The 25,200-nt window shown below is 35.6% G+C and overlaps 1 protein-coding gene and 1 long non-coding RNA gene across 3 annotated transcripts; one reads left to right on the forward strand and one right to left on the reverse strand.

Annotated features, from left to right (window-relative positions):
* Nucleotides 1–416: 416 nt before the first annotated feature.
* On the reverse strand, nucleotides 417–25,012 carry LOC311602452. 2 transcript variants are annotated; one of them, XR_014780757.1, is made up of 5 exons: nucleotides 24,886–25,012; nucleotides 21,207–22,856; nucleotides 4,356–4,548; nucleotides 675–2,324; nucleotides 417–504 (listed from the first exon to the last, which is right to left on the reverse strand). It is a non-coding gene; the product is annotated as an uncharacterized lncRNA (long non-coding RNA). The 2 variants fall into 2 exon arrangements; XR_014780758.1 differs by lacking the exon at nucleotides 417–504 and having other exon boundaries at nucleotides 767–801; nucleotides 1,946–2,324.
* LOC311602451 (E3 ubiquitin-protein ligase RING2-like) lies at nucleotides 4,466–7,302 on the forward strand (the record flags this gene model as incomplete). Its single annotated transcript, XM_084790561.1, has 3 exons — nucleotides 4,466–5,018; nucleotides 6,118–6,183; nucleotides 6,586–7,302. The coding sequence occupies 2 exons, from the start codon at nucleotides 4,466–4,468 to the stop codon at nucleotides 6,141–6,143; spliced, it is 579 nt and encodes a 192-aa protein (XP_084646687.1). The 3' UTR covers nucleotides 6,144–6,183; nucleotides 6,586–7,302.
* Nucleotides 25,013–25,200: the final 188 nt, after the last annotated feature.

Genomic DNA, 25,200 nt, shown 5'->3' on the forward strand with positions numbered 1-25,200 from the left:
GGGAATGGACACTTGCTTCCCTACCTTGACTATGGTCTCTGTGGCAGACACTATTTTTTGTTTAAGTCTCAGTCATGGTTCACAGGCTTACACAAAGGATATTATTGCATGACTTTTCTACATTTATAGGAAAATAGTGCTTCTTCTTTATATTCCTAGAAGTTTTCAGATTTTTATCTGGGAAAGGAAAAGCTCTACCAATGCTTAGTCCTCTAGCTCATTCACTCATATTTTAACATTGCTATTTAAACTGTAGCTGTGTAAAAGGAAAATTGTTATTATAACATCCACACTTATGTTGTTGCATCAGGATTATTTTTTTCTTTGTTTTTAATTTTTAATTTTTTACATATACAATTACATTACTAAAAATATATAAAACAAACTACATACAGCAAGAAGAACAGCAAAACAATTGGGAATTATATCAATGCTTTCTTCAAAATGTTCTTGCCACTTGTATTTGGTAACTTTGATTAAAACGTATTTCCTCTCTTGGTGGGTCTGAAATTCAGAATGCAAGTCAATATCTATGATATCTCATTTCTATCTGCCTAAAACATCTATCTAGACCTGAAAATATTTTAACCCCTAAACAATCAAACTACATTTTAAAACTAAACTCTCTGGTCTTGAACCTCCTCAAAGATTTCAGAAGGAATAAAATGTATTACCTGAGTATACAGGAAGCACGTGCTGGCAGCTTTCCAAATGAGAAGATGAAATAGACAGTTTCCTTGCTGCCTGAACAGCCAGTCAAAATTCTCTATGACATTGGAGCATCATCTTCAGACTTCTGGCCTAATATAGTTGACAGACATACTTGTGAGGCAGGAACAATAGAGGACCTGCTTACCCTGTCTTGGCAGAGTTTGGTCGTTTTCTCTGCCTCCATTCAAGCTTCCCCACTTTTAGGCAGAATTCTATCTGTGGTAGAAATGGGGACATTTTTCCCAGTGCCCGATTTGCCACTTTCAAAGCCATCTCCATAAATAAGTTCTTTGATGCTCATCGTATTCTTAGATATAGGATGGGTCTTGCCAGAAGTTAACCTGTCTCATTGTAAATGCATCTTTAAAGTAATAACAACATCTTTAAATGTCATATACTGTATGTCTCTGAGGATTTTGAAGACCTTGTCTGATTGTGTTACCTCATTTATCTATAGAATCCCATCTATCTTTACACATAGTACATATATTCCTGTAATAAAAATAGACTAGTAGTTGATATGACAATGGTTTGATCAACGAACAATTAACTAGTGTAACTTTCTTATTCTAAATAGCCTGAAATAGCACTTTCAAAGTACTGTAAGTAAACCGTATATTATAACTGAGTTGGATGGTTACAATACTGCATGTCGGAGTAGAAATATATCTAATGTATGTAAAGAATAATCTTACATTTTAATCTATACCAATGTATCTAAAATTAAACTTAATATGCATATACATACAAAATTCTATACGAGTGAATTTTTTAAAAACCCTTCTTAGTAACAATTAAGGCACTAAGTTGAGGAACAAATTCACTAATTATTTGTTTTCCTGTCATCCTTATATATTTCTATATTCCTCATTCTTTCTTCTCAACCCCTACGTCCAGACTAAAAATGAAAGATAAAGGAAAGGAGAGGCATCCCTGAGTCCAATCTTGTTTTCTGTCTAAATAAGACCAATAACAATTTCTAAAAAAGTCCGTATTAAAATAAATATTTATCCCCCAACAAAGCAACCAAAAGCCTACTCAACCCCCCTCAAGGCAAATGGGGCATCATTCTCTTAAAGTTAATTCTGGTTGACTTGGGATGAATACTACATTTGTAGGGACCCAAACAAAATTGGGGAAACTTGTTAAACAAGCTATAAATCTCTGTTAATTTCTTTTACCTAGAACCTTCCCCAATGGTATACAATAATTTCTCCTTGAAGGTTTGAATCACCTTGAAGATTATCATCTTAGGGCAATATTGATGAATTGTAAAAATTAAATCAACACAGCTTGTTTTGAGCTGATTAAAGACAGTCCTTTTTACTTCTTCTAGCCATATCACAGTGGTGCTATCTTAGTATGAACTTGGAAAGTCACTTGGACGATCTTAGTTTCATTGACTGAATACGCCCATATACACAAGCTGTCTTCTAATGGTTGTGCTTTTAAGGACTGGAAATTATTTGATGAGCACACTGAACTTAAATGGAAAGTCATTCTCAGTTTGAAATAATGTGAGATTCGTATTTTTGGTTTTGCTTCACAGATCATTTCATGCCAAGGCAACTGATTCTCTCAAGTTGTCATCTCAGGTAATATTGGTTGGTGCCCTGTAAGGTAAATTTGAGCTTTCAGTGAGTTATCATTGAGCACATATGACAAATCATACAAACAGAAAACATAAGGTTAAATACATAACAATCATATTTTCAGATATTGTCTTTTTCCATTGGCTTGCTTAAAATACTTTGATATATTTTGATCATATTTAGTAGACTGGATCAATCATGGAAAGTTTTCACAGAGTTGCATAATCTATCTTTATTGGAAGGCTTTTGATAATGACATTGCATTCAGAGGCAGTCCTTTCGGAATGGAAAATATTCATTATGTTTCACGTATTACTTTCTTAGAAACATAAATCACTTCTAGTACTTCCTTCTCCTACTCTCACAGATAATTTATTTCTAAATGGCAATTAACTTACCATTGTTCCTCAAATATTTTCAGTTAAGAAATGTAGCTATTTAGGACTTCATATGCCCTATTGCATAGTGATGTTTCTCTGTGTGTGTGTGATGCTAGATACAAAATCCAAGGAATCATGCCTGCTAGGACAAACATGTTCCTTTGAGACACAGCCTAGCTTATAAATGATTAGATATTTACAAATTGAGTGGTGAAAAATGGGAACAGTCATCACAGAATCTCATAGTAGATGGTCTGACAGTAAATGCAAAAATGTATCTACTTTATTTAGGTAGAATGTTACTATTTCCTCATCCACAGATAACAGTGTCATGTTAAGATAGCCTTTTCCAGTTATTCTTCATGCTTTTATTATTAGCCTAAATTCTGTGTGTAATCTAATAGGCTTCACAAAGATTATCATGTATATCATTTACTCTTTAGTATATATACCACTGATAAATTCTCATTTTACCTCTACTCACTCCTACTCATTCCGTTCCATCTCTCTGACAAAGAAACATAGTGCCTTGTCATACCAAAGTACAAATTACTTTATGTATGTATTAAACATATAGGATCCGTAAATGAGAGAATGTATGTAGCATACTTCCACACTGAGGGATTTAAACCATGTATTTTTGTCTTTATAATATTTAAATTTATATTTTAGTTTTAGCTTTATTTTCTTTTCTTTGATGAATTTTAAACTAAAATATAATGACATAGTTTTCCTCCCTCCCCTTTCTTCCTGCAAAACTTTCTATAGCAGGCCAATTCATCTCTATTTGATAGCCTTTTGGTTTTGGGTTACATTTTACACACACACACACACACACACACACACACACACACACACACACATCACAGTGGAGTGCAGGGCGCTAGATAGAAAGAGAAGTTAAACTGATTGTGTATTGATATTCAAAATTCTACATCAGTGAAGTAAAAAATAATAAATAAATAAATAAATAAATAAATAAATAATAAACTTGTAACAATTAGGCCTTAAATTGAGGAGTAGACGCACTAATTTATAAGTATACAAATAATTCTGGTACGTTCTTTTTCTGTTTCTTTTCTACATATGGATTGAGGATTGAGCACTTTGTATTTGATAACTGGTTAGGGAGTTCAATCCTGGAAGAGGTTAACTCTCACCCTCTCTTTCCCTCTTAGCAGCAAATGGCTGCCTGTCTCAGGGTGGTATTTTCCCTGTCCTACTTACCAGGTCTTAATTTCCTTTCTTCTGTAGTTGGAAATTTCTTTTAAATTTAGTCAAGTTTACATTTAAAAAAAACTTTTTTCCTGTTTCTTGGTTAACATGTTTCTTCAAATGTATCTTTTCCGGGAATCTAGTTTTACAATCTACACCTTTTGAGGTACACTGTTTCTACCTAAAAACCTTATTATTTGTTTTTCCCATGCAATGTTGTTGTTGTTTTTTTTTTCCTTTTAGGTTTTTACATACATAAAGTATTCTAGTATAGTTTGGTAGGCAGATCATCAGTGTTGGATTGAGGAGACAAGAAGAATAATGAAAACTCTAGTCTAGCCCATTCAGAAACCAGTGGAGCTTCAGTCAGTGTCAGAAACAACAATATCACAGGAAGTTCAGACAAATGAAACACAGCTAAAGAGAGAAACATCAGAACACAGTTTACAGGAATTACCAGGAACATCTCAGATGGCAACTCGAAAAAACGTAGAAACTGTGGCTTCCAGTACTGATGGCTGCCATAATTTCATGTGTCCAATTTGCTTAGATGTATGTAGGAACACGATGATTTCCAAGACCTGTTTCCATCGGTTTTGTAAAGAGTGTATCATCACATCCCTTAGACGATGTAAGAAAGAGTGTCCTATCTGTCGGACAAAGATAATTTCAAAACGGTCACTAGACCCAGATCCTGAATTTGATGAACTCATGAGCAAATTGTATCCAGAACTTAATGCAAATGATGTCTCCCAAGATAAAACATTAGGCAAGAGGAAGCATAAAATTCAGAAGAAAGGCAATGTCAGCATTGGACAAACACAGATAAACACCATAAATAGTGCCCAACAAGGAGAGGAGCCACACATTGAATCTAGAAGCGGATATGACGGTAATCATGACAGCAGTCCCTGCTGTAGTGCATCTGTACAGAGCCGTAATGAAGCCAGTTCCACAAAGAAACGAGCCAAAACATCTGGGTTTGAACATGATAGTAATGACGGAAAAATAACCACCAGTGCAGAAACTGATGGGGCTAGTGAACATGAATCCGGTCTTCATCCCTCGTTTGGAGGAAATGATGGTGTCCCTGCACACAGAGAACTGAAAAAGACTTCAGGTAATTTCACTGCTACCCAAGTTTTTGGGTATCTGGCTTTGGGGTTAGGTTAAGACAGGGATCATTGGCACAGGGAACCAGCGTGATAAATCTTCATACAGCCAGGGGAAAAGCAGTGTATCTTTTAAACAGCACAAGTCAGAGAAGAAAGAGTTCACCATTTAAATGCCTCCATTTCATTAGAAGTTGATGGGAAGTACACTGGAACGTTAGTGTACTTCATGGACCCTTTTTCAGCCCCCACCCAGGAGTACAAATAACTTTCTAGAAATCAACTTCTGGCTCTATATTTTATAACCTGTATCTTTAATATTGAAGATGTACCAACATTTCTATAATGAATAGATATTTGATATGTTCAATTTTTTTCTGGTACAGACTTATTTGCACTACTTGAATCATATCTCCTGGTTACATTTATCTATAGGAGTAGACTGCAGTAATTCTGTACTTTTTATGTCCTTTAAAAATGGAGCTGAACTGAATGATTACACAAGTTCTAACTGCTTTTGGCTCACTGTTTTCTGAGGAAGGTTTAGTAGTTTTCTTCATTTTTTTTTCTTAACATGCATCTGTTTATTGTGTATGGACTCAGTATATGTTTTATGGAGCTAGTGCGGGGAATCAGATTACAACATGAAAGTCCTGATTCTCTGCTTCCACAGACCCCCCAGGGATTAAGCTCAAGTCTTCAGGTTAAGGGACAAGACCCATTCCCTGCAGTTGTTTTTATTTTTTCCAAAACCTCAGACAGTCTTTCTAATTGCAACAATACTGCTTGATATTTATACGTATTTATAACATATAAAAATGGCAGAACATTTTTGTGGAAATGGAAGATAGAAAACATGCACATATATAAACCAGTTTCGTGCATTAAGGTTAATTGTTCTAATTCTAACATTTCCCTTTCTAAACAAAAGGCAATTTATGCTACATAAACAGATTGCATTTTTTGTTTAAATTTGTTTAAATTTATGCCTATAACACAAAGAATTCATCTTATATGCCGGGATAGTCCCTGTCTAGTACAAACCTCCCCTGCCCATATTCTGAGGCTTGCCATTTGAAGACTCTATCACTGTCTTTTGTTTTTCAGGCAAATTTAAGGGAAAAAGAATTTAGATGTCAGCTCAGAAATTGTGTGATGATTTACCATTTTTAGGTGAGAAGCTTTAAATATTTTCTAAGCTTTTATAAGATTGATTTATTGATGACTTCCAAATTTCCTTGGAATATAATGAAATATACTATATTTCCTTCACCTTCATTCCAATACACAGAACTATAATGTCTTACCATATGTCGTTATTACATTCTCATAACCTTTTGCATGTCAATTGTAATAATCTATTTTTTAGCACGCTCTTCCTTATCTGTATACTATTCATTTTGAACTGCTTCTTGAAAAATCACATGTTAAAATAGTTTTCTTAGCTGGAATTTGTCTTGGATGGCTGTGAAACCGTAAAGAAACAGGAACTACATTGGTTACTATTGGGCTTTAGGGGTGCATAACAAAGACTATATGCCTCCCTGACCTATGTTCTACCTTTTTCCTTCACAGTTACCACCATGCAGTTACCACCAGATGCAACCTATACCAACATCCACACAAAAGAAAGAAAGCCAGTATTCTTTCTTCCTTATCATGGGCCAAACAATGAGATGCTTGAAATGAAATAAATCCATGCTTCCTTGGTGAGATGGTTGTTTGGTTTGTGTTTTCTGAGGTCGCCTCCTTTTATTTTTCCCAGAATGTTAATCCTCTAATTATTTAATAATTGAAAATAAATTATTCCCTTATAACAATATATCATCAAAAGTCTTCCCCTCCATCCACTCCTTCAAGCTCCCCCATCCCATCTCTGCTAGGTCGACAACCCCTCAATTTCCTCTTCATGAGAGAGCAGATCTTCAAGAGACAACAGCCAGACAGGACAAAAAAGAAACAGTAACCATAATATAACACAGAGAAACTGGAGTCAAACCATGTGCTTGCTGTTTTAGTCTCTGTGTGCCCATGTGAGCCCTGCTTAGTTGATCCTGGTATCTTCCATTCCCTCTGACTCCTACAGTCTTTCCTCCCCGTATTCCACAGGGTTCCCAGATCTATGAGGGGAGAGGCCTGATAGAGACCTGCAATTGAGTTTCTGACTCTCTGCATAATGTTTGGCTATGAGTCTCTGCGCCTGATCTTATTCCACCCTGGAGGAAGCCCCTCTGATGATTACTGGACAAGGCACTTATTTATCAGTATAGAAGAATATTATTAGGAATCACTTCATTGATTTAATTTTTTTTTTTTTTTTTTTTTTTTTTTTTTGCCAATCATGTTTACTTCTACCCTATGTCTCTGGGCTATCCAGTCTCCTGTTTTTGGTCATTCATGCAGTTTAAGGCCTGGGTTTCCTCTCTTGAGCTGGGACTCAAGATAAAGCAAACATTGGTTGGCCATTTGGAATTGTTTTGTGTCATCATAATCCGATTACATCTTTTAGGAAGGGATGATTGTAGCTATAGGGTTTTCTGGCTGAGTTAATGTATAGGCTTCTCTTTCCTTGGCATATAGAATAAACTTTTTGCATCACAGAGCCTAGAATGTAGCAGAGAAGGCTCCAAGCGCACACCAGCTTGACCTCTCCATATTCAATGAGCTGAGTAGAAGTTGTTCTCACCAATAAAGCTCCAATGTCAGAGAATTACCATCTTTTCTAGCATTATCCTGGATGATTTAGATATCTCAACAGGACCCTCTTGGCCAACAGCTCAACAAAATGTAACCCAGTGCTACACTGGAGGTGTTGCCTGGCTACAAATGATGACAAGCTCAAACTGGGTTCCCCTTTTACTGGGAGTCCTCACTCGAGTCACCCTCGTAGGTTCTAGAAAGTTTTGACTTCACAAGCTTCCTATATGCCCCCCCCACCCCAGTGCTCTCTAACTCCAACTTTCTCTCTGTGCACTTTATCATGCCATACTTCCACCTGACCCCTCCTGCTTCCATTTCCACCCCCAATCAATACTCAGAATCTATTCTCTTCCTCATTCCCAGGGAGATCCAGTGCTTCCCGCTACTGCCCTCCTCTTTACTTTTCTCTGGGTCTTGGGATTGTAGCTTGATTATCAATTATTTTAGTAGCTAATGTACACATATGAGTGAATATATAACTTATTTGTCATTTTGTGTCTGTGTTTCCTCTCTCAGGATGATTTTTTTTCTAGCTCTATCCCTTACATGCAAATTTCATGAAGACTTTGTTTTTAACATCTCAGTAATACTCGGTTGTACAATGTACCACAGTTTATTTATCCATTCTTCAGCTGAAGGGCATCTAGGTTGTTTCCAATTTCTTATTATTAATAAACTTGCAATGAACATTTTTGAGCAACTATACTTTCAGTATACTTGTTCCATTGGGTTATGTGCCCAAGAGTTGTACAGCCAGGTTCAGATGGATTAATTACCAATTTTCTGAGGAACCACCATGGTGATTTCCATAGTGGCTATACAAGTTTGCTCCTCCATCAGCAGTAGAGTAGTTTCCCTTCCACATCCTCTCCAGCATGAGCTGTCAGTGTGTTATTGATCTTAGCCATTCTGACAGATATAAGACACAATTTCATAGTAGTTTTGACTTGCATTTCTTCATGGATAAAATTGTTGAACATTTCTTTCTTTTTGTCTCAGCCATTTGAATTATCTTTACTGAGAATTTTCTGTTTAGACCTGTACCTCACCCTAAGTTAGATTATTGGACTTTTATCTTTAGTTTCTTGATCTTTATATACTTTAGATATTAGTCCCCTATCTGAAAGTGTTGAATTTTTCCCATTTAATATATTGCTTCCATGTCTGATTGATGTTGTCCTTTGCTTTATAGAAGCTTCTCAGTTTCATGGTATCCTGTTTATTAATTGTTGATCTTAGTGCCTGTGCTATTGATTTTTTGTTTTTGTTTTGCTTTTTGTTGTCGTTGTTGTTGTTCACAGAGCCTTCTCCTGTGCAAATGTAGTAAAGGCTATTTGCCTCATTTCTTATATTTCATGTTCAGCGTGTCTGGCTTTATGGTGAGGTCTTTGATCCACTTAGACTTGAGTACTGTGCAGGGTCATAAACATAAATCTATTTTCATTCTTCTACAAGCAGATATCCAGATGGGCCAGTCTCATTTGTTGAAGATAGAGTAATTTTCCAGCGTGAGTTTCTGGACTGTTCATTTTTTATTTTTTTATAAAATGGTTTATTCAGTTTACATTTCCAGATTATGGTCTATCACTGGGGCGCGTCTCTACAGGAACGCTGAAGGGCTGGTACCTGTAGGAAGGAGCTGATACATAAGACATGGAGGGGTGCTGTTAACTGGCTTGCTTTCCATGGCTTATATAGCCTGCCTTATTTTAGAACTCAGTACCTCCAGCCGGGAGGGCACACAACTGACAAAGGCCTGCTTCCCACCCCCTGCCCACTGATTACTGATGGAAGAAATGCCTTACAAGTGCATCTCATGGAAGCATTTTCTCAACTGAAGTTCTTCTCCCTGATGACTCTAGCTTGTATCAATTTGCCACACAAAATTAAACAACATGACATCCATTTTTTTTTCACAGGCTTTAACCAAGTTGAAGTTCCCAGGCCCTAGGGGAGCTGTGGACTTCCCAAATGCTGACCAGATTCTGATATTCTTCTTTTGAAACCCAAAATATAATAACTGTTCCTAACCACAGCTTCTCTTATCCATCTTTGGTTCCTCCAAGCATAATTCCTGTTCTTTTTTGTTTGTTTGTTTGTTTTTTTTTTTACTATTATTGAATGTCTATGATGTACACGTCATGCACCAAAATCCCTTCCTCCCCCGAGTAAAATAAAGCAAACAGACAAATAAATAATCTTGTCACAGAAGTATAGCCTTTTGTCCACATATGTTTACTTTCAAATGTTCATTCTTACAAATCATACATTTTGTTTGAGTCCCTCACTATTGTTACCAGATCCTCACTGGGTCTGCTGTCAGATATCCCATTTGTAGCCATGTGTCAAGGAGATTCTTAATCTTTGAATCTGCAGGTCCTGCCACTTCATGTGTCCCATCTGGTCATACGTGGGGTAGCTGTTTAGGTGAGCTCTACTCAGAGCTCTGGATCAGAGCACAGCCAACTCTCCCTATCCCAGGTCATCATGGCAGGGTCGTTCACTCACTCCCATGTCATAAGGTCAGGGCCCACTCCCCTGCCTTCAAGTCATCAGGGGAGGCCTTGTTCACCCACTCTCCTGTCCTCAGAGCAGGGCCCGCTCTCCTGCTCCTGTGTAATTGGAGAAGGGCCAGCTCTCCTGTTCCTGTGTCATCAGGGCATGGTCTGCTCACCCACTACCATGTCATCAGGGCATGGCCAGCTTACCTGTTTTTGTGTTCTCATGGCCTGCTCTCCTGCACATGTGTCATCATGGCAGGGTAGGCTCGCCTGCTCCCATGTCCACATGGCATGGTCCAGGGGCATGAGAGGAGGTTTATGAGACCTGTTGTGTGGGCAGTGCAGTGGACACTTGGGTTTGACTTGATTAAAACCCCTTCCCCGAATGCCATCTCCTTGGCCTGCACTGTGCCTGGCTGCAACATGAAAAGCATCAGCTCCTGCAGTAGTGACAGCCCTGGGTACCTGGGGGCTCACAGGACCATGGTTCCATGGTCCTTTAGTGGGAGGGCATGGAAAATTCACTTGACAGGATTTCCTTCTTTCTTTTTTTTTCCTTTTCTTTCTTTTCTTTAATTTTATTAATTTATTCATATTACATCTCAATGGTTATCCCCTCCCTTGTATCCTCCCATTCCTCCCTCCCTCCCATTTCCCCCTTACTCCCCTCCCCTATGTCAATGACTGAGGGGGACTTCCTTCCCCTGTATATGCTCATAGGGTATCAAGTCTCTTCTTAGTAGCCTGTTATCCTTCCTCTGAGTGCTAAGAAACACCAGCACTGTGTTTTGGAGCTCTCAGTATGGTCCTTTGGTGACTGTGCAGTCAATGCTATTCTGCAGATCAGACACAGTATGTGATCAATACCATGTCTGATGATCTCACCTTGGATTCATCCTTTTTTATTATTTAATTTAATTTGAAAAAATAATTGAATAACTTTATTCAGATTATAATTCAATTGTTACCCTATACCTGGTATCCTGCCATTCCTCCCTCCCTCTCACTTTCAGCCTGTTCCCATCCCCTAGGTCTATGATGCACTGCCACCTCCTCCCCACTATATGTTCATAGGCTATCAAGTCTGATCTTTGTAGCCTACTTATTCTTTCTTTGAGTGCCACCCTGCCTCCCTATCAAGGGGAAGTCATCAAATATGGGGCAACATAATTCATGTCTGAGTCAGTCCCTACTCTCCACACAACCGTGGAGAATGTGTGTCCATTGGATAGATCAGGGTAGGGGCTCAATGTTTACTACTTGTATTGTCCCAGGTTAATGCAATAGTTTTAGCACCTCCCCTGGGCCCCAATCCATCTGTTGCGATATTCTTGAAGACTTCTAGGACTCTCTGGATCCTTCTATTTCCCCATCTTCTATATTTCTCCTTCCTATAGTCACAGTAGGATGTCCTCACATCTATCCCAATCTCTGGTAAGTGAAGACTTTCATGGGACATGCCTTTTGGGCTAGTGCCTGATTATAAGTGAGTATATACAATGTGAGTCTTTTAGCTTCTGTGTTAACTCACTCAGTACGATTATTTCTAGTTCCATTCATTTGTCCACAAACTGATTACAATACTTTGATGGATGTAACCTAGTATTTTTTTTATCATCCTTTTGACTACATATTTATTCTTATCATAGTTCTTTTGTAATTCAGAAGATTTTTAGTTCTGTGAGATCCTACTTGTTGATTGTTGGTTTTTTGTGCTACAGAAGTCACATTCATATAATCCTTACCTTTGCCTATAATTCGACACTTACTTGATGAATTTTTTCCAGTATTTTCATGATATTAGTTCTAACGTTGAAATCCATCATCCGTATGGAGTTGAACTTGTACACTGTGAGAAACAGGATATAGTTTCTTTGAAATCCATGTTTCTCCAATGTCATCTTTTTTTGAAGATGCTGTATTTCTTCCAAAGGATATTTTTTCAATCTTGGTTAAAACTAAGTAATTTTTAATTGTGTGGCCTTATATATGTATCTTTTAATCTACTGATCTACAAGTCTCTCTTTGTGCAGTAGCATGCTGGTTATATTTCTGTAGCAATAATTTACAATCAGGTAAGCCATTATTGTTGTCTGTGTTTTAAGCTTCATAACAGTAATTTCTTTTGTTTTTGATGTTTTTAAAGAAGGTCCTTGGAATTCTTATTAGAACGGCATTGAACTTATGAATTCTTTAAGAAACTATAGGCAATTTTACATTAATAAGTCCTCCATATTTTAAAGAACATACATAACTATATGAACACTGTACTAAAACAAATCTTTCCTAAAGTTATTAGTACCTTACACACAGAAAAATTCTGGAGCATGGAAGAGATTTGAAAATGAGAAACCATGCCCCTTTATTGAGAGCTCAATGGTAAAGGGGTCAGCGTTGCCTACTTAGAATTCTTGTATGAAGATTTGCTACAAAAACTGTGACACAATTCAAAACTACTTCTTCATTATAAAGGTGTCAGAAATCATGAGGCAAACTATTACATGAAAGTAGGGATGTTAATAAAAAAAAATCATGACTTCTGGCAGAGTGACACAATCATGGTACTATTTAACAACTGTGTTTTGTGCAAGATTTGCAATACCCATGTTGCTGAGTTTGTCCCTAGAGATTAAAAAATGTTCACTATTTTGCAACAAGGTGTGTGTTAAACAGAGGGCAAACTGATCTCTCCAACTCAAAAAATCACTTCTATGAATTGTAGTTTCCTAAAAGTTCTTCAAAGACTTTTCATACAACAATGATATAACAATAGGTGTTTAGATAATTTAACGTCAACTAACATTTTGTTTGAATAAGAGTAAACCTAGCTTGCTATGTGAAAATATTGTATCATTAAGCCAAAGCTTCTGTGCCTATTGTTAGATAATGTTCACTATATACTCTTGGAGGCTCTGAAAGTACCTGCAATGGTTCCACTTCTTCACAAAAATTTTTAGTTTTCTAACATTTGTCTTTTATGACACACTCACTTTTGAAGTTTTCCCAGCCTGGTATAGGCTCACTCAGGCAGCAGAAACATGTAGCCATCTTGACTGGCTTCTTCATTATGAGGTCATAAATCTTGTGACCATCCTGTTGCTACCTCAGTATTCACAGCCAGTCTGCATTTTCAGCCACAAGAGGTAACATGTTTTCTAACATACTCTTGATTTTTAAAAGAATAGCTTACCCTTTAATTCAGAAAATTCTAGTAAATTTTATCTGGGTTTTGATATTTAACGTTATTATGCTAATGTCTATTTAGTTAGTAGATAATGAAATTTATGATGCCATGGGCATTGTAGTGGTCTTGGGTTCAGAAATCTCTAGTATATACACAGCCAGTATGTTCTGGCTCATAAATTATTTCATTATGTCATGTTACAAGAACTTTATGCTCAGTTTAACTAACCATATTACTGTGCGTCTTGGCCCAAGTAATGCGTGTCCATCTTTATTTTGATGTGATTTTGAAGTCAGAATTTCCCTGAAATTAGTTCTGGTATGCTTCATGAGACCAGGTTTATAGTGCTATAAGAGTAAGCTGTAGACTAACATAATATTTCATCTCATCTTTTTCAACATTTTGGGTTTTTTGTTTGTTTGTTTGTTTGTTTTTTGAATCTTGTGTAGGCACAACATTCTGGTAGTATGCCTTTCCTCACAGTATAACAAATTTAGTTGAGAGATATAGATAGTTTAAATAGAGATTCATTAAGCGATGTCACAAGTTCTGAAAGGTGGTAACAGCAGATAAATTATGTGTTGTATATATTTAAAGATGTTTCTATGAACACTCACAGGTGGGGACACATTTACATGGTAAGGGTAACATTTTCCCATACAAATCAAAGTGGATTAGACCTCTCATCTATCATATTTCTCCTCATAATCTTCTAGAGAACCACACATAGGCAGGATCGAAGCTTCAATGTCAGTAATACTGAAAGGGAGCTAGGGACATTGTGGGGATGTAAACCCTTTATTAACATATAATATGAGAAAGCGTTCTGACACTTTAGTTTATAATCTAAGAGAAACAACCTTTCTGTATCATCAAAGTTGTTTAAACACAAAAGAGCATTCTAACCATCAGGACACATGTTTACTAAGGAAACTACAGGTGGTGTTTTTGTGGGGGTATACTTTATATCTAACTCTATTCCTACCTCTGTCTTTCCTTGCTCAAAATATATTTTCTTTTAAGTGTATATGAGAAGGGGAAATATCATCTTCCACTAGTAGCTATTATTATGAAGAGATTTGCATCTTCTACTAATAGCCCCAACATCCTTACTACCTGTGTTGGTAGCATAATGAAGGTTTAAGTGATGGATCAGCTTGGTATAAATAGTAGATGGTATGGTTTGAAAACATCATGGACTTGAGTGAGACAAGATCTCAGTAAAACAATTCTGGTTTGTATTCTCAATCCTTTCCCTAATGTAAAATGCCTTGGAATTTGTTTTGGGAAAACTGAATCAGTATTGCATCCTGTTGATATAAGTATTAAGAAAATAAATTAAAAGGATAAGAGGGATCAAATGTTCTTACATTCACATCAATTCTGATTGAATAAAAGTAATTTAAGAAAAAAAGACATGAGGTATAAAATATGGAAAGTTCCTCACATCTGGGAAAAGAGTGGAAAGGAAAATGCTAGCCATATCTTGGAGTGGGTAAAGGATTCACAGTGTGTGAGGATAACCATGTCAGATTCAACTGTGATGGGTATTTTCTACAGTAATTATAGGAGAGAGATATTAAGCAGAGCTGTATTATTTTTTACTTAAAGCCAAAAATGTGGAATAAGAGAGAGAAATGTCAGCATATTTATTTTCAAGGCATCTTTCATTAGGAAAAATCAAAAATCAAAAACCATAGATTACGGGTCTGTAGATTTACTTATCTATATTCGACACTCAGGGTTCCTTTTGAAGACAATGTCTAAGTCTTTAATTGGTGTACTCTTTTATGATTGTCGTTTATATTATAAGTAAATGCAGTAATTTTTCGAGTTTCCCAGATGTTAAAAATATTTTTTGTTATTAATGATTGAAACTGGTCTCCTGAATCCCTGTCTTCATAGGTAATTAACATAACAGGAATCTCTGGATAAGGTGTCAGGATAAAAGTCATCATCAGTCAATAGTAGGATTTTTATATTCATTTTATTTATGAACATCTGAGTGTCTTTTTTCTAGGACCTAAAATCATGGTATTCTCTGCTTTAAACATGTCAGGCTGACAAATTTGACAAGTTATTAGTAGAATTACATTCTTTTCCAGTTGCAACACCATTTATTGTAGATGATAATTTTGATTTTCTCATTTACCACTCTAACCTTCCCCCTCCAACTCTTTCCATATTTCTCTTAGTTACTTGCAAATCCACGGTCTATTTTTCTTTTCTGTTATGCATAATTTATAAATAAAACCAGTTATATATATATATACATACATATATGTTGTGTGTGTGTGTGTGTGTGTGTGTGTGTGTGTGTGTGTGAATGAAAGTGTAAAAGCATAGAAACTTTAGCTGATAAACACCAAGAAAGATCTTTAACCCATGTTTGTATAGGAAATTATCCATTTTAGTTTTAATTGCATTTATCACATTCTCTGGCATTAGAAAGTTGTACTCCATATATTCTAAAACTTAATCATCATACATGAGCCATCCTTGTGTTTTATTTTCAGTTTGTTGGGAATTTTCAGAGACTTATACTTTTTCTGGTTTTGCACTCATTTTTGTTTTCTTTTGCAAAACCTTTGTCAGTTTATTTTAGGGAATCTTTTATTTAGCAACATAAAAATTCTTACTCATTCAAGTGGTATTCTTTTAAACTTATTTTTCTTTTATAAAATGTATTCTTTTCTCATACAATACATCCTGACTGCTGCCTTCCTTTCCCCCCTGCATTCCTCCTAGTCCCTACCCTATGCCACTTGCCCTCTCTCCCAGGTCCACTACTCTGAATTTCCCTTCAGACAGTAGCTGGCCTCCCAGGGATACCAACTGAACACTGTATGACAAGATGCAATAAGACTAGGCACAACCCTCATATGAAGGGTGGATGAGACATACCAGTAGAAAGAAAAGGGCCACAAGGGAAGGCTTAAAAGTGAGGCACACACTCACTGACACTGTTAGGAGTCTCCCCAAAACTACAGGCTAAATGTTTATGCTTCTTTATAATAAATACTTCAATTTTATATTCATATCATTTTTCTCTATCAACTACTTTCTACTTCAATGCCTTTCATAATATGAGACAGAACAAAATCTGAATCATCAGCTTATTAATATTGTTTATTGGATATGATATAACCAACTAGTATTGCCAGTTTCTTATCCTCGGATAGTTTTAAATTTTGTTACTTGGTTTTATTGAAAATAGATTTTTTTTCCATACAACATATTGTTTCCCAGAAACTCCCTAATTCCTCCCACATCCTAATATACATCCTTTCATTATCTTGTTATACTATAAATATGCATTTCTGATGGCTAAGGATGTTGCAAATTTATTTAAGTATTTCTCAGACAATTGCGTTTTTTTCTCTATAGAAATCCCTGTTCAGATATGTTCCCCATTTTTAAGTTATTCGTTTTCCTGATGCCCGCTTCTTTTAGTTCTTCATATACTTTAAATAGTACCCTGTAATGAATGTATAGCTGGTAAAAATTCTTTTCCTATTATATAGGCTATCACTTTATCAAAATAAAGATGTTATTTTTCACACAGAAAGTTCTCAGGTTCATGAGATTCCATTTATTAATTGTTGCTTTTAATGGCTGTGCTAATAGTATTCTGTCCAAGAAGTTTTTTCCATGTGCAAATGAGTTTAAGGCTATATTCCACTGTCTCTTTTATCAGATTCAATATATCTAGCCTTATTTGAAATACTTGTTGCACTTGTACTTGATTTTTGTGAAGGGTATTAAGTTTGGATATATTTGCATTTTCCCACATGGGAACATCTCATTTGTGCAACTCCATTTGTTTAAAATGCTCTCTGTCCAGTGTATTTCTGGCTGCTTCATCAAAAGTCAGGTATCCATTGGTGTATGGAATTAGGTATAGGTCTTCAATTCCACTGATCAACCTAATTGTTTTTTATTATCAAAACAATTCTTTTTCTAACTAATAAAACTCTGTAGAATAAATTGAGGAATATGGGCAGTAATTCATTTTTGAAAGTTTGGTAAAATCCTGTGTTGAATCCATCTTTCCCTGGGTCTTTAATTGCTGGGAGAATTTTAATTACTGCTTCTGTTTCACTTGTGGTTACATGTCTCTTTAAATTTCTTTTCTCATCTGGATTGAACTTTGGCAGGTTTGATATACCAAGAACTTGATCCATTATCTTATAGTTTTTTCAATTAGGTTGAACATATATTTTCAAAGTACGCCCTTATGATTCTCTGGACTTCCTCAGTGCCTCTAATTATCCTCCCATTGTTGTCTCCTATTTTACTATTTTGTGTCTTGTAGCTCTTTCTTTTCATTAGTTTGGCTAAGGGCTTATCAAACTTACTGGCTTTCTTAAAGAAGCAACCCTTTATTACATTGATCCTTTGTGTCATTTTTTGCTTTAATTTTTTCACCCTGAGTTTTATTATTTCTTGCTGTTTACTCTTTTTGAGTGTCATTTCTTCTTCCTTTTGTCCTAGAGCTTTCAGGTATGCCATTCCATTAACAATATAAAATCTTTCCTTTTTCAAAAATGTAAACGTTAAAGCTGGATATTGGGGCACACAACTTTAATCCCATTTGAGTCTTTCTGCTTCTGGGTAGCTGACTCTGTAGCCTGTCACTTTCTTCTGTTGACAGTGTCTCCTGCCTTACAGAAGCTTCTCAGCCTCATGAGGTACCATTTATTAATTGTTGACCATAAGGCATGGGCTGTTGGAGTTCTGTTCAAGAAGTTGCCTCCTGTGCCAATGTGTTCCAGGCTCTTCCCCACTTTTTCTTCTAACTGATTTAGTGTCTCTGGCTTTATGTTGAGGTCTTTGATCCACTTAGACTTGAGTTTTCTGCATGTTGACGAATATGGGTCTACATGCATTTTTTTTTACAAGTAGACATCCAGTTGGAGCAGCACCATTTTTTGAAGATGCTATCATTTTTTTTCCATTGAATATGTTTGGCTTCTTTGTCAAAAATCAAGTGACCATATGTGTGTGGATTCATTTCTGGGTATTTGATTCAGTTCCATTGATCAACTAGCCTATTGCTGTGCCAGTACCATGCTGTTTTAATTACTGTTGCTCTATAGTACAGCTTGAGATCAGGTATGGAGATTCCTCCAGGGGATCTTTTATTGTATAGGATTGTTTTTGCTATTCTGGGCTTTACATTTCTCCATATGAATTTGAGAATTGATCTTTCAATATCTTCAAAATATTTTGTAGGTATTTTGATAGGGATTGCATTGGATCTGTAATTTGCTTTCGGTAAGATGGTCATTTTTACTATGTTGATTCTCCTGATCCACGAACAAAGAAAATCATTCCATCTTCTCATGTCATTTTCAATCTCTTTCTTCAGAGTTTTGATTTTTTTTTCCAAACAAGTCCTTCACTTGCTTGGTTAGAGTTATTCCTAGATATTTTATATTGTTTGTGTCTAATGTGAAGGGTGTGGTTTTCCTAATTCCTTTCTCTGCATGATGGTAATTTGTATATAGCAAGGCGACTGACTTTTTTTGAGTTAATTTTTTATGCAGCCAATTTTGTAAAGGTGTTTATCAGCAGAAGGAGTTCTCTGGTGGACTTTTGGGGGTGGCTCATGTACACTATCATATCATCTGGAAAAAGTCATCTTTCATTTGTAGAGATGCAGCTATCAGCAATTTCTTCATACCTGCTTAAACAGATTATAACACTAAAATACATTACTAGGTGTAAGTTTCTACTTAATTCTTGCCATCAGGAAGGGATGCACTTAATCAACAGTTAGTTTAAGTAGGAGGTTACTTAGCAAGGTAAAGAAATAGTTAAATTCAAGGAGAGAATGAAATTAGCTCTACAAAGGAGTGACTAGCAGCATAGCAGGACATGCACTGTGGTTGTTAAAGGCTTCGTCAATATTTGTGAAATAGTTGGTGTATTTATGAGGTACCATGACCCCTTTGCCCTTCCAAATCATGATAGATTAGATGTCATTGGTATGCTTTGTCTTTCAGTGTCCCTCTGGTAATGCCCAAAAGGTGATCGCCAAAAACACACTTTTTGATATTCTAGTGTGTCTGGGAACATTTTGTGACTTTAGATCCTTCCATTGTTATTACACATGTATTCGAAAATGCCCTGATACCTTCATTTCTGATATTGTAGGAATAGCTTAACTACAAACTCGAGGATGTTTAACCATAAGGGGTCATTTGTATCATCAAAAGGCAAAGCTATCCAGATAGAGTTGCAATTTCCTTGTTTAACTATTTTCTGTTTGATACCTGGTATTGGGATTGCCTCTATGTAGATTTTTCAATAGGCCTTATTCTACACCCCATTCTCTAGTATATGGTTCAAAGCAGACTTCCAAAATGCAGAACACTGCACTGTTCTGACTCAGGTTTCCCCTTCAAGGAATAGATATTCTACAGGTCAAGGCCCAGAAAATACAATTGCTGAGGTTATAGACTAAACCATCAAGGGAAAGACATTTGTCTCTAGAGAGGCTAATAGCACTGTCAATATATTTTATGTAATGTGATAAGAATGAGTGTGTATTATGCTTTTTGTGCCTTTTTTTTTAAATTACTTTTTTAAAAACACTAAGACCCCAAAGACAGCACCCTCAATTTTTATAGTGATGTATAGATTGGTACTTTATATAAATATAGAGACTTATTTCACATACATGGATGTATTTATAACTAACACTACAATGTTCAAGGAAGGATTGTTTTGTTTGTCTGTCCCTTGGACTCTTTATTAGAAAGATTATGACCAGCTATCCAGCTACCGATTTCTACTTTTATTAATACCTACTACTTGACAACCAAGTCTGTGAACCTACCACTCCAGCTTCTTTGTATTAAAAAAAACATAAACAAAAAACCAACAACAACAGCAACAACAACAACAACAACCAAAAAAAAAAAAAAAAAAAAACCAGGAAACCAGAATTGGTCAAAGAAAATGAATTTCTTGTTTTTAGAGTTTGGTCAAGTAGAAGAAAGCAAAACTTACATGAGGGAATTAATTTCCTCTCTACCATGGCTATGTTGCAGAAAGTTACAATTATGAATTTATAGAAAACCATAAGACTAAAGTCAAAGCATATGTATATTTACTTGTAACCCATTCCTAGGGAATGGACACTTGCTTCCCTACCTTGACTATGGTCTCTGTGGCAGACACTATTTTTTGTTTAAGTCTCAGTCATGGTTCACAGGCTTACACAAAGGATATTATTGCATGACTTTTCTACATTTATAGGAAAATAGTGCTTCTTCTTTATATTCCTAGAAGTTTTCAGATTTTTATCTGGGAAAGGAAAAGCTCTACCAATGCTTAGTCCTCTAGCTCATTCACTCATATTTTAACATTGCTATTTAAACTGTAGCTGTGTAAAAGGAAAATTGTTATTATAACATCCACACTTATGTTGTTGCATCAGGATTATTTTTTTCTTTGTTTTTAATTTTTAATTTTTTACATATACAATTACATTACTAAAAATATATAAAACAAACTACATACAGCAAGAAGAACAGCAAAACAATTGGGAATTATATCAATGCTTTCTTCAAAATGTTCTTGCCACTTGTATTTGGTAACTTTGATTAAAACGTATTTCCTCTCTTGGTGGGTCTGAAATTCAGAATGCAAGTCAATATCTATGATATCTCATTTCTATCTGCCTAAAACATCTATCTAGACCTGAAAATATTTTAACCCCTAAACAATCAAACTACATTTTAAAACTAAACTCTCTGGTCTTGAACCTCCTCAAAGATTTCAGAAGGAATAAAATGTATTACCTGAGTATACAGGAAGCACGTGCTGGCAGCTTTCCAAATGAGAAGATGAAATAGACAGTTTCCTTGCTGCCTGAACAGCCAGTCAAAATTCTCTATGACATTGGAGCATCATCTTCAGACTTCTGGCCTAATATAGTTGACAGACATACTTGTGAGGCAGGAACAATAGAGGACCTGCTTACCCTGTCTTGGCAGAGTTTGGTCGTTTTCTCTGCCTCCATTCAAGCTTCCCCACTTTTAGGCAGAATTCTATCTGTGGTAGAAATGGGGACATTTTTCCCAGTGCCCGATTTGCCACTTTCAAAGCCATCTCCATAAATAAGTTCTTTGATGCTCATCGTATTCTTAGATATAGGATGGGTCTTGCCAGAAGTTAACCTGTCTCATTGTAAATGCATCTTTAAAGTAATAACAACATCTTTAAATGTCATATACTGTATGTCTCTGAGGATTTTGAAGACCTTGTCTGATTGTGTTACCTCATTTATCTATAGAATCCCATCTATCTTTACACATAGTACATATATTCCTGTAATAAAAATAGACTAGTAGTTGATATGACAATGGTTTGATCAACGAACAATTAACTAGTGTAACTTTCTTATTCTAAATAGCCTGAAATAGCACTTTCAAAGTACTGTAAGTAAACCGTATATTATAACTGAGTTGGATGGTTACAATACTGCATGTCGGAGTAGAAATATATCTAATGTATGTAAAGAATAATCTTACATTTTAATCTATACCAATGTATCTAAAATTAAACTTAATATGCATATACATACAAAATTCTATACGAGTGAATTTTTTAAAAACCCTTCTTAGTAACAATTAAGGCACTAAGTTGAGGAACAAATTCACTAATTATTTGTTTTCCTGTCATCCTTATATATTTCTATATTCCTCATTCTTTCTTCTCAACCCCTACGTCCAGACTAAAAATGAAAGATAAAGGAAAGGAGAGGCATCCCTGAGTCCAATCTTGTTTTCTGTCTAAATAAGACCAATAACAATTTCTAAAAAAGTCCGTATTAAAATAAATATTTATCCCCCAACAAAGCAACCAAAAGCCTACTCAACCCCCCTCAAGGCAAATGGGGCATCATTCTCTTAAAGTTAATTCTGGTTGACTTGGGATGAATACTACATTTGTAGGGACCCAAACAAAATTGGGGAAACTTGTTAAACAAGCTATAAATCTCTGTTAATTTCTTTTACCTAGAACCTTCCCCAATGGTATACAATAATTTCTCCTTGAAGGTTTGAATCACCTTGAAGATTATCATCTTAGGGCAATATTGATGAATTGTAAAAATTAAATCAACACAGCTTGTTTTGAGCTGATTAAAGACAGTCCTTTTTACTTCTTCTAGCCATATCACAGTGGTGCTATCTTAGTATGAACTTGGAAAGTCACTTGGACGATCTTAGTTTCATTGACTGAATACGCCCATATACACAAGCTGTCTTCTAATGGTTGTGCTTTTAAGGACTGGAAATTATTTGATGAGCACACTGAACTTAAATGGAAAGTCATTCTCAGTTTGAAATAATGTGAGATTCGTATTTTTGGTTTTGCTTCACAGATCATTTCATGCCAAGGCAACTGATTCTCTCAAGTTGTCATCTCAGGTAATATTGGTTGGTGCCCTGTAAGGTAAATTTGAGCTTTCAGTGAGTTATCATTGAGCACATATGACAAATCATACAAACAGAAAACATAAGGTTAAATACATAACAATCATATTTTCAGATATTGTCTTTTTCCATTGGCTTGCTTAAAATACTTTGATATATTTTGATCATATTTAGTAGACTGGATCAATCATGGAAAGTTTTCACAGAGTTGCATAATCTATCTTTATTGGAAGGCTTTTGATAATGACATTGCATTCAGAGGCAGTCCTTTCGGAATGGAAAATATTCATTATGTTTCACGTATTACTTTCTTAGAAACATAAATCACTTCTAGTACTTCCTTCTCCTACTCTCACAGATAATTTATTTCTAAATGGCAATTAACTTACCATTGTTCCTCAAATATTTTCAGTTAAGAAATGTAGCTATTTAGGACTTCATATGCCCTATTGCATAGTGATGTTTCTCTGTGTGTGTGTGATGCTAGATACAAAATCCAAGGAATCATGCCTGCTAGGACAAACATGTTCCTTTGAGACACAGCCTAGCTTATAAATGATTAGATATTTACAAATTGAGTGGTGAAAAATGGGAACAGTCGTCACAGAATCTCATAGTAGATGGTCTGACAGTAAATGCAAAAATGTATCTACTTTATTTAGGTAGAATGTTACTATTTCCTCATCCACAGATAACAGTGTCATGTTAAGATAGCCTTTTCCAGTTATTCTTCATGCTTTTATTATTAGCCTAAATTCTGTGTGTAATCTAATAGGCTTCACAAAGATTATCATGTATATCATTTACTCTTTAGTATATATACCACTGATAAATTCTCATTTTACCTCTACTCACTCCTACTCATTCCGTTCCATCTCTCTGACAAAGAAACATAGTGCCTTGTCATACCAAAGTACAAATTACTTTATGTATGTATTAAACATATAGGATCCGTAAATGAGAGAATGTATGTAGCATACTTCCACACTGAGGGATTTAAACCATGTATTTTTGTCTTTATAATATTTAAATTTATATTTTAGTTTTAGCTTTATTTTCTTTTCTTTGATGAATTTTAAACTAAAATATAATGACATAGTTTTCCTCCCTCCCCTTTCTTCCTGCAAAACTTTCTATAGCAGGCCAATTCATCTCTATTTGATAGCCTTTTGGTTTTGGGTTACATTTTACACACACACACACACACACACACACACACACACACACACACATCACAGTGGAGTGCAGGGCGCTAGATAGAAAGAGAAGTTAAACTGATTGTGTATTGATATTCAAAATTCTACATCAGTGAAGTAAAAAATAATAAATAAATAAATAAATAAATAAATAAATAATAAACTTGTAACAATTAGGCCTTAAATTGAGGAGTAGACGCACTAATTTATAAGTATACAAATAATTCTGGTACGTTCTTTTTCTGTTTCTTTTCTACATATGGATTGAGGATTGAGCACTTTGTATTTGATAACTGGTTAGGGAGTTCAATCCTGGAAGAGGTTAACTCTCACCCTCTCTTTCCCTCTTAGCAGCAAATGGCTGCCTGTCTCAGGGTGGTATTTTCCCTGTCCTACTTACCAGGTCTTAATTTCCTTTCTTCTGTAGTTGGAAATTTCTTTTAAATTTAGTCAAGTTTACATTTAAAAAAAACTTTTTTCCTGTTTCTTGGTTAACATGTTTCTTCAAATGTATCTTTTCCGGGAATCTAGTTTTACAATCTACACCTTTTGAGGTACACTGTTTCTACCTAAAAACCTTATTATTTGTTTTTCCCATGCAATGTTGTTGTTCTTTTTTTTTTCCTTTTAGGTTTTTACATACATAAAGTATTCTAGTATAGTTTGGTAGGCAGATCATCAGTGTTGGATTGAGGAGACAAGAAGAATAATGAAAACTCTAGTCTAGCCCATTCAGAAACCAGTGGAGCTTCAGTCAGTGTCAGAAACAACAATATCACAGGAAGTTCAGACAAATGAAACACAGCTAAAGAGAGAAACATCAGAACACAGTTTACAGGAATTACCAGGAACATCTCAGATGGCAACTCGAAAAAACGTAGAAACTGTGGCTTCCAGTACTGATGGCTGCCATAATTTCATGTGTCCAATTTGCTTAGATGTATGTAGGAACACGATGATTTCCAAGACCTGTTTCCATCGGTTTTGTAAAGAGTGTATCATCACATCCCTTAGACGATGTAAGAAAGAGTGTCCTATCTGTCGGACAAAGATAATTTCAAAACGGTCACTAGACCCAGATCCTGAATTTGATGAACTCATGAGCAAATTGTATCCAGAACTTAATGCAAATGATGTCTCCCAAGATAAAACATTAGGCA

The sequence above is a fragment of the Acomys minous genome, assembly GCF_964271855.1.
Source record: "Acomys minous genome assembly, chromosome: 7".
NCBI lineage: Eukaryota > Metazoa > Chordata > Mammalia > Rodentia > Muridae > Acomys > Acomys minous.